The sequence below is a fragment of the Phaeoacremonium minimum genome, assembly GCF_000392275.1.
Source record: "Phaeoacremonium minimum UCRPA7 unplaced genomic scaffold PA7_03_scaffold_157, whole genome shotgun sequence".
NCBI classification, from domain to species: domain Eukaryota; kingdom Fungi; phylum Ascomycota; class Sordariomycetes; order Togniniales; family Togniniaceae; genus Phaeoacremonium; species Phaeoacremonium minimum.
The window spans coordinates 90911-101866 of NW_006921064.1; the positions used below are offsets into that span (position 1 = coordinate 90911).

Here is a 10956-nt window from a genome sequence, read left to right on the forward strand (position 1 = left end):
TACTATTTTAATGCTATTTATATAGTGTTAATAGTAGTAGGTAAAGATATAGAATAATTATTAAGCTTTTAGAAGAAAAGCTATCAAATAAGTTAGTTATAAGTTATATACCTTAGTATATAACCTTATATATATCCTTCAATCTTAAGGTATAGCCTATATATAGGAGAGAATCTCCTAAAGTTCATCCTTATCTATACCTATAACCTTATATCTACGGATTTTATATACCTTCTAAATACTACTACTCTTCACCCTTACTTTACTTACTTCCGTATATGTGAAATAACTACTGCTATGCTTATACTAGATTCTTTACAAATTTAGATAAGGCTGGAATAGGCCCCTTTATTTTCATCGCCAGCATCCTACTTCAAACTGTATATACATAGACCACCTACATATATGACGAAAGTTTCCTCCTAAAAAGCCGCTATAGTACAATGATAATTCACATACATACTAATAGCGACTGTATACGTTCAATTCTGTGGTTTACCCTAACTTTAATTTCCTTTTCCTATAGCTTATGAAGGCAGATAATGATAATTTATAGCTATTTCAGGCTATGGGGTGGTGTTGGCTACCAGGTGGTCATCAGGTGACCGCTAGGTGCCAGATAGATAGCCTTCTATAGCCCTGTTGGTAGGTGACGGCCTAACCGTTACCTGCAACCATAATACACACAACTATCATCCCACACTTGTAAATTACGTTAGAAAAAGCATGATTCCCGAATTAGTCAATAGATTTCTACAATTTTCACATTTTACATAGAATTTGTTTTTACTTGTATGTCGTTGCTCCAATCTGACTCAATGGCTTGTCGAGTTGAAAATTAGGTTTGTATGGTAACCTAGTAGACTGAGCTCCGGATGGCGCCGAAATGGGGCAACTATCACCAATTTTTGTCGAGCTGTTTGCTGTAATCAGTGCGCGAGTCATTACGTCACTTTCTCACAGCAATGCTTGGTCTGAGTCACGTAAGCAACCACGACACATTGTAGTCAAGCAGCAGCGTGCAATCAATTGTAAATCTTCATAAACAGACAGTTTTTGTTCCATTTCCACGGCATCAGTTGAGGCGAATCTGACCATCGTGAGAAGAGAGTAAAGGCTCTGTAGGTCTTCGCCATGGATCCAATGTCCGGCGCGGGGAGTGCGGCGGGGTCTTTGCCACCAGAAGCCATTGCCCTTGCTACACGCATGTACGATGCCGCGAGAACAGGTGATGTCGCGTTGTTGCAGCAGGCGCTCGCTGCTGGCCTGCCTGCAAATATGACCAACGAGAAAGGCGACACCCTGGTACGCTTTCATCCCCTACCGTCCAGTCGCAATGCCCCTGGTGCTACGGGCGCGAGCATCCTACCTAGGTATCATTAGATTCGAGGCTGACCACTGCCCCTAAAGTTGATGCTTGCAGCCTACCACGGCCATGCAGATCTAGTCAAACTCCTTATACAACATGGAGCCGATCCAAATAGACTCAACGACAGACAACAAAGTCCACTGGCAGGCGCTGTCTTCAAGAAAGAAGATGCAGTCATTGAGGTAGGTTGACTCAACACAAATCAATGTACGTTGCTAAGTCACCAATAGGCACTTCTCGAGGGCGGTGCCGATCCGGAATACGGTACTCCGACAGCTTCAGATTGTATCGCCATGTTCAAGCAGGAGGAGCAGTGGAAGTCAAAGTTTGAGGCCGCTCCTGGAAGAGGGAAGGCAGGTGAGCTCAGGAATGCTCAGTAAGATGTGCGGGTTCGGATCTTGACAGCCAACTTGCACTGCTGAGACTTTGGAGGTGACACTTCTTTTCACGAATTAACAGAAATACGAGAATGATTGTTAATAATATGAATAATTTCTACAAAGTATATAGAGAATAAGGCGCCTCAATTGAAATATCAAGTAGACATCCAGCTAATTACTACCTATCATTTCTCATCTCTGCAAGATTGTACCCCGTCCAATCTTAGCAATCCCATTTTCAAGCAAACACACTTACTATCGGCCTAGCGTGAATTGCAAGACTGAAGGCCAAATAGTAGTGCCGTTGTCAAGAGCTAAGGCGGATCCGCTGATAAGGGCGTTTCGGATACTTCCCGATATCTCCGGCTAAAGGCACGCAGCTCATACTCGTCGTCTACTCACTTCCTTGCAACGACAAGGACCCTTCGCAATTGTTTCCTAGGGAGATGTAAGAAAGTCTCGTCATCATGCGCAGAAGCAGCTTTTCAAGTTCCTCAAGAGGACAGCAGCTTGAAGTAGCAGAGCCAATAAGATTAGCGGGGGATCTATGGGATGAGGCCTCAAGATCACCAGAGTTGTAAGCGAAACAAATGCCAATCTTGTTCATAATGTTGACAAACATGACGTAGGGCTCCACAGCCTCGTACACGGAAGCGTGTGCCTCGGGCTTGTGAAGGTTCGTGAACTCATTACGTCGCCTTGTCCTTGTCCTAATGAACCCCTCAGCTTGTCGACGGCGGAAAGTCAAATGCGATGGCAAAGAGGTCTGCCATGGATGTGTCTCTGCGTCAATTGAGTGCGTCTACCAGAGTGCGGCGGGAGAGAAGATGATGAAGGAGTACGTCTTGACCTGGTGCAATATATAGATCAGCTGGGAGATACTTGCTAACAGTCATGTGTCGTAAGCCATATGCAGGCGTTCGATACCCGGCTACAAAAATTGGAGGACATGTTCACAGATATTTTGACTCGATTTGACGCCCAAGCAAGCGCAAGCCATGCTGAAACTGCCAGTATAGGAGTTTTGAACAACCCACTGGCATCCCAACCCACTCCTCCATCGTCATACCACACCACTGGCGAGGCTGTTCTGACGGATCGGGCTGATAGCGTTGATGAGGACAATAGGCTTGCCAGTACATTGATGTCTCTGAGAAGAGCAAAACGACAACGTCACGAACAGCGAACACCAAATGAGCCACAGATTTATTCAAACCGAAACCCCACACGTGCCATGAAAAGGAGCAAACATTGCAAAAATGCCAGTCAACATCGAACTTACGCCGATGCTTATGGAGAACTTCGTGCAGACGAAAGTGGCCAGCTCAGGTTGACGACGCCTCTTCTTCGTGGAGTGTAAGAAGGCACGCTAATAAGTCTGAATAGGTACGTTGGGCTTGGGTCGACCCTGAGACTCATCGACGTGTGCCCGCCGTTTCGACGGCATTTGGATATTGGACTTGAGCAAAAAGGCTACGGGAACACCAAGTCCGTATTTGAGTATCCCAGTCAACCTCCCAGATCACGTAACACACCGAATTCATCAAACTATGAAACGACAGATCCATTCAGCACCGATGAGCTCCCGCCGCAGCATGTAACAAGCACTTTGATGGACATATTTTACGAGCGAATTTACTTCATCTTTCCAATATTCTCTAGAGAAGATTTTGAAGCGCAAGTCATGACTCTTACTTCCAGTGAAAATATTATGGGACAGTCTGATTTCCTTCCTGTTTTCTACGGTGTGCTTGCAGTGGCAGCATTGTCTATACCGGGCGATCATCAGATGCTGAAGAACGAAGCCTTCACCGGTCGTCAAGGGTCCGATCTCGCCGCGATCTTTTTTGAACGCTCCACCAAGTTTGCGAAATCGAAATCATCATGGAGCTCTCAACATCTCCAAAGTAGGAGGCCAGAGCCTCGTGCCCCTCGAAACCTAAATAACGTCACGGCCTTGACACTTCAAGCCGCATACATGGCGTCTATTGGAAACCAAGCAGAAGCGTGGATATCAATAGGCCAAGCTGCAAGGCTAGGCCAAGATATCGGACTTCATGTGAGTATTTGTTCCATGTGTTAAGCAAACAACATGATCTAATCTGCAACAGAGATGTCCAATACAACTTGGATTCAAGAAGGTCGATCAAGAGAGACGTAAATATGCTTGGTGGTGCATATACTCGTTAGATCGAACTCTTTCGTCCGCTCTAGGACGACCTTTCGCCATACGGGATACTGATTGCGATATTGAACTACCTCAGCTTCGCTGTCTGGATTCTGGTATCTCAGTAACTGGAAGTTCAGGTTTCTATGCCATTCTACGGTTACGACAAATACTAGGAGGCATTGTAGATACCGTGGCGGCTGTGCGCAAGGTCAAGGACACCCGATCTGTTGGCAGAATCCCTGAGCTTCGAGCAACCGTTGTCAGGCTCAACTCCGAACTGCAGACATGGTCCACCACCGAAGTTCCCCAACACATCAAGAGTGCAGAAATTGGGAATGCTAAGGTGGAGAGACTTATAGCTCTCTCGGGCTACTTCTCAGCTTTAATGCTCTTGTATAGGTACCTTGTGCCTAATCCTCACCGGCCGTCTCCCCTTCGTGGCTCCGAAGCTTTGGCTCAGTGTGCGAGAGCTGCAACAAACTGCATTCAGATTACCGGCAAGATCATCGAAGTACTACCAGTCTGCCCAGACTTAATCTTTCATGCTCAGCATGTTTTTGCGGCTTCGATGATTCTGCTCCACTGCATTCGACGATCCGATGATATGAACTTTATAGAAGCCGCGCTAAAGGATATCGAGGTGGCACAGCGATTCTTAAGACAGTTACAAAATATCTGGGTAGGGGCAAACGATCTTACAGGCCTGCTAGAAGAGTATCTTGAGTTTATACTCAACTGTCTCGAAAAAGGTGTTGATTCTGAGAGATGCGCTTTTCATCACGAGGAGCATGAGATAACGGGCTTGGAATGGAGAGAAGATGCAGGGGACATCACTTTAAATTGGTCTCAACCGGACTCCACCCCGATGGCCAGTTCAACGAGAAGACTGGATGTACCCCATGAGACTCAGGCCGAATCGTTGAGAGGCATGGACTCTCGATCCAGCATCACACCAACGATCGCAAGAAGTCCTTCTACAATGACAGATCTATGGCGCTTCATGTTGCCGCAAGATCAGATATGTGGTGGTGACTTCGGGAGATCATGGAATCTTGATTCGATCGATCGTTCATTCGATAGCCTTCTAGGTGGAGGCATGGATACGACTTTCAATTTCGACTTCTGAACCCTCGGCGGCTTGCCTACACTATATGTGCCATTGGTATCCTAATCAACTCTGCATACAGTTCCCCAAAGAAATTGAAGAAATAGCAAGGATCGTATTATAATGGTTGTCTTAAAACTTTTAACTCGTGTTATTCAAGTATGCAAGTACCATTCTAGCCTCTCTGTCCCTGACTTATCCTACATTCCCTCCAGGTTTTGGGGTCGATTTGGGAATTGTAGATCGTACATCAACCACTGCTCATGGCCCATTGGTGCCCTTTTCTACAAATATCTTTGCAACTTCCTTCGCTACCCCTAAAAGATGTCTATCGCGATATCTTGCAGCCACCAATGACAGTCCTACTGGCATGTCGGCCTCACCGGTGAACCCCGGAATGTTTACGACTGGCGTGTGTTAGGCCTGTGTTAATCATTAGTCGAGCTCAACCCCTCAAACAGGCTTATATTGGAGGACTTACGGTCCACATGTTGAAAACTTGACTCCCTGTCGATTCTCGGCCCAAATGAGCAATATCTGGAACGCTCGGCGTGATAATTGCAGTGTACTGCTTTGCAAGCTTGTCAATTACCGGCCGCAAAGAAGCGATTCCATCAAATGCCTCCAGATGAGCAACATGTGATAGATATGTGGGTCCGATTTTCAACTTGATCAATCAATGTTTGATGAAGGCGCTCCTTATCTGCTCGCTACTCAGGCAAAAAGGCCCCTTGCCCTTCGCTGTTTCAACACGGTCCAGTACCATTCTCGCATTCGATTGAACTCTGCGGGCAACGTGACTCCGACAACTTCAGCTCCCTGTTCTTTTAAGAGATTGGAGAGTTGTGCTGCGTCGGCTTACCTGCACGTCTACGATTTGTCCTTCGCTTCTTTGCAAGCCAGGGCCATTTTGCTTACGCTTTGTATATATTATGTCCTTGACGGCCACAGCTACGCCGTGAAGAGGCTCAAGTGTCTCTGTGGTGCAATTTGGTCGAGAATTCGGGCCTGTTCGATCACATAGTCAGGGTCTATGTGTACCCAAGCCTTGACAGTAGGGTCTCGCTCCTCGATGCGTGCCAACATTGAGCGGACATACTGCTCCACCGTCAATGAGCTGTCCCGAAATCGGACCTGGGCCTCTGTCGGAGTGAGCAAGTAAGGCTCCATGATAGCGCTGTGTTTTCGGATACGCGTCCACCAGGTAGCGAGAGCAGGGCAGTGAATTGAATTGGGAACGTATTCCCCATTAATGTGAAATCAAACCCTTCGGAGCATTAGGAGAAGTTTGTTTCAATCGACAACTCGCTCGGGGCTCATGGCCCAGCATCTTTTGAAGCTAGCCGGTTGCGTCGCACGAGGACCCATCAGTGTGCGCTAGGAAGACATGCTAGCGGCCAATTCTAGCGTCTTTTGGAGGGTGTTCGCATTCTGTTAACGTCAGTTGCGCCGCGGGCAAGCCAACGCCGGCGGCTCGCCAGATGACAAACGCAATCCGGAGATTCATGTTTGGTGACTTCTTCTCATCAATTAGTCCAGAAATGATCCTTGTCATCTTTGATTCTGCAATAATATGTGAACAGTAAGCTACAGTTGTTATATGAAGCTCATTTATACTGAGAAGCTACGCATGAAGCATCAAGTCTTTCTCAACACAAGAAGCTTCGCAGTACTGGTTCGTCTCTAACACACTGGGCTTCTTTTCAGGAGATAAATAATTGAAGATCTCTGCTAGATGCAATTACTCTAAACTGAGACTTCCCAGAGGTCATTATTGTTGAACGCCGTCTCATCTGATGGCACATCTGTTATAGCTCCTAGGAGCTCTACGGTATTTGATTAATGTAGGCTATCTATATCTAAGCTGTGACACATTAGGTAAGGTCGCCTGGATCACTGATCAGTAAAACCGAGCCGCTTATTAGCCAATTGCCGCATCTCTCGCTGGCCGCGAGTCAGGCCCTTTTCATGGACATCAAAAGGCTCGAGACCTAAAGCCCGCAGTCCCTCAATAGACAAGATATTCTCCCGTTTCGCGCCGTGGTCATCATGCTCCTTCTCCAACTCGCCATGCTCGTATTTTTCAAAGTCTGACGGCGGCAGCGCGGTCAAGAAACTCTCGCGCATTTTGAGCAGATTGTCCAGGTTATAAGGGCATAACGGGACACAGCCATTGTAGCTTACAGACGAGTCGCGCGTGCCAGGGTGAAACTTGTCAACCTCGTGTATAAGATCGCAGTGCCAGAAGACATAATCTCCCGGCCTTACTGGGGGAATTCCTACCATAGTCTTCTCCATATACAAGTGTGGGTGTAACTCTTTCGTGGGGAAAAATTGCAGAGAACCTGGTCTAGCACCTGGAAAGAGCGGCGTTGTATCATCAAACTGCTCGCCGAGAATGAAGTACGGGCGTAGAAGCTGGTATGCGGTCGAGAGCTTCAATTCGGGAACCAGTCGAAGCGTGCCTTCGCCTGTAGACGTATGCGACAGGCTCATCCACCCTTGAAGGGATCTGAAGGCCGTGCAAGACTCTGCGAAGAATAGGTCAGCCTTCTAGATGGCTCCGCAGATTCGCCGCTCTAAGGGCATCGACTTACTTCCACTAGCATAGAGGTCCGTCTTCGCATCAGAACGGTGGTCTGCATTCCAAGGATCGTATTCTTCCCATCGACCCTCGAAGATCTTATTATAGCAAGCACGATAGGCTGGATCCTCCCATCGTTCGATAGCTCCGCTGTCCTGATGGGCGTTCAGGGTGTATTCTGAGTCTATACGTATATAAGCCGTGCCAGCCACGATGCTAGGGGTTGAGCATCAATCATACTAAGGGAAGGATGCCTGATACGAAATCGGTCTGCGTATATGACTTGACTAGCCATGTCAAACGGCGTGTCATCGCTACTTAGATGCCACAGCTGACTGACGGCCCCCATAGCCTTGAGGACTCGTGGGTGACTTCGAATTTGAACTTGTGGAGGGGTCCAAAAGAGACTAAAATTTTGAGGATCATGTTTTGGAAAACCTGCAACTTTAGGATGGCGCTTGGTGTAATCTCTAAGCTCAGATTCCCATCTGGTCGCTTGCTCTTCTGTCACAACATTCCGAATGATGACACAGCCCGTTTGTCGCACTATGGTGGCCAGTCCGTCTGGTAGAGAACCGTTGTTCTCTTCAACAGTGGCAAAATCAATCTCTGGGATAGCACTTGGTCCTTGTTTGGCGATACGATCGGCCTCTTTCTCCAAAGCTCTTGTCAAGGAATGGTATGAGGTAACTACACGGTCTTTATTCTTGTCCTCAATTATCTGCTGCTTTAGCTTGGAGAAGCGGGAATCCAGGAGTGGACACCTGCAAATTCGTCAGAGTTGGTGGCAGATTACAGGTGTCTTGACTGCTCACGGGTACACCATTTGAGCTTCCAGCTGAGTCTGAGTAGCTGTTTGACTCATTTTGACTGTTATAACTCGACGAACTTGAATCGAACGTAGAATCCCTAATAGAAACAGAAGTAGAGAAGGATTGGTGTTCTTCAGAAACACCTTGACGGAGACGATTGAAGCATCTATACAAACACTTTCAACTCGAAAGGAGCTTCCATCGCTGGCACTAACAGTCGACAAGATATACGCAATGATTGTGTCTCAGCAGTGGTGCCACCAAGGCTTAAATCAAAGAGACGCGAAAACATTAATGTTGGCCGCGGTTCGACGCGGGCAGAATCAGCCTAGACGACGGATCCGCTGGGAGTTGCCTTCCGCCAGTAATATTCATATTTGGCAAGCGCTCTCGTAACGATTGCCTCCTCAATTGGTCATTTGAGGGGCGATCCAGCTGAGAAATGTACAGGAAAGTGATGTGTCTACACATTAAGGCTAGTGCAGTTTCAGTCGAGTGAGGGCTGAGGAGTGAAAGTTGCCCGCGGGTCAAGACGCGGGTCAAGATGCGGGCCAAGATGCGGGCCAAACAAAGCGCTAAAACGGGTCAAGTTGACCCGCAGCACGGGGCAACGAGATCTTACTTTTCACCTGTCGCTCGTAGGACCCAAACTGCGTGAGACAAACGCAGGGACTCCACGTAGATCTAGATGCTCTTCATCTTACTATCGAGGTTTACATAGAATCTGTGACAAACAGATCTAAGTTATGAGCATGCTGATTGGCTGTGAATGGGCGGTTGGATCTCGGATTACAGGCATTGAAGTCGGCGGGGAGCAAGTCAGTCATCTCGATAAGAAGGCCATCGATGGTGCATGATTATCAAGAGCAACATACGAATCGTTGAAAAGGCAGATCTGGGTAAGTATGGGGAGATATATTGCAACTTCGGCAAAGCAGATACTAGTCTTGCAGCGATACGTCTCGCTATTCAGCTATTGATGGCAACATTTCCTGGTTGTATATATATTCTGAGCTTAAACTAGATGCCATAAACAGCGTAAATTCTGGCACCCACGATCTAACCCTTCGAAATAATTTATATCTAGGACAAGATTACAACGGATATCTGAATGATTTGATGTTGAAGTCCGTCTTGTCAAGAAATTCTTCATTCTCAATAACGTCGGCAGCATCTACAAGGAGGTCGGTATTAGTATGCATCATGTGAACGACATAGTATTGAAACAAGCCATACCTTGGGGCTCAGATGCGTCCCGTTTGTCCCTTTGGGTGTTCCAAATTTTGTGGATGACTCCCCAACTTGCCATAAGGAAAAGACCAAAGACCAAGAACGCAAGCATGGTATACTTGGCTGGCTGTCATTGCGAAAATGGGTCAGTTGAAACGCGTAGAACTCTGGTGGAGGCTCCTCCTTACATAGTAGTTTGGTGCATCGGCGCTTCGGTAGGTCTGAGGCCCAATGATATTGCCTACGGCATAGCCAAGCTGGTAGGCGGCACCAAATGCAAATTTCTTTGTGCTTCCAGACACACCTGCAGTCATCAGGGCCATAATGAAGGGGTTAGAATTAGGGACTAAAATATTTGTTCCAATCAGTACTATTCCTTTGATATTGAATAGAGTTGACTCACATTGAAGAGCAAGGACATAGCCTCCATAGCGAGAGGTGTATTGAGAACTCGGAATGGCAAACATCATGATTGTGCCGATGATCGAGACTACAAACATGAAGACGCCGGCAGTTGTCCTGTTTGTGAACTTCGCAACCAAGCCGGATACCAGGACTCCGACTACAGAGACTGCCCCGGGTGCCATACTCAGAAGTGTAGACTGATTCGCCGTAAATCCAAACCCGGATATAATCGATGGTCCTGCATACACTCACATTAGTCCCAAAAGTCCTCTGCCTATGGTGACGGCCTAACCCACCAAAGACAGTGATGCCACCGGTCGGCAAACCGAGGGTTACCAAGATGAGGAAGACCAAATATAATCGAGGATCCACAAGAGCCTCCCGAAGTTGAGCAGAATTGTATCGCCACACTTCGGTACCAGTTTTGTTGGCTCGAACTCTTTCCAGGGCGATAGCCTTCTCCTTCTTGTCAAGCCATCCCGCTTCAGTTGGAGATGCAGGGAGGAAGAGGTACAGTAGTACTCCGAAGAGGATAGTGATACCCCCATAAAGGATGAACAAAGCCCTCCACTTCATACTTGGAGACTGGTAAATCGCCCAGGCAAAGAACCCTCCAAATATGTTTCCAAATCCATAGCACATATACCAGATTGGAAGTCGAGTAACTTGTTCCTGTTTCGTATACCAAGAGGCGAAAATTTGGAGGATAGTAGGCGTTGTGAAAACTTCCCCAAAACCTAAGAGGAATCGTAGAACGGCAAGACTGGCAAATTGGCCACAAGCTGCGTGTAAAGCTACGATTATGCCCCAGACCACAACGACAAATGAAAAGACCTTCACAAGAGAGTAACGTTGCAGAATTATAGCCGCAGGTATATCACCAGCCAAGTATCCAAAACTG

General features: G+C 47.1%; 1 protein-coding gene across 1 annotated transcript; it reads right to left on the minus strand.

The window, feature by feature from the left end:
- Positions 1-9514: 9514 nt before the first annotated feature.
- Positions 9515-10237, minus strand: UCRPA7_2332 (putative mfs allantoate transporter protein; the record flags this gene model as incomplete). The annotated part of the gene is made up of 4 exons (XM_007914911.1): positions 9515-9594; positions 9657-9777; positions 9839-9996; positions 10054-10237. The coding sequence occupies 4 exons, from the start codon at positions 10235-10237 to the stop codon at positions 9515-9517; spliced, it is 543 nt and encodes a 180-aa protein (XP_007913102.1).
- Positions 10238-10956: the final 719 nt, after the last annotated feature.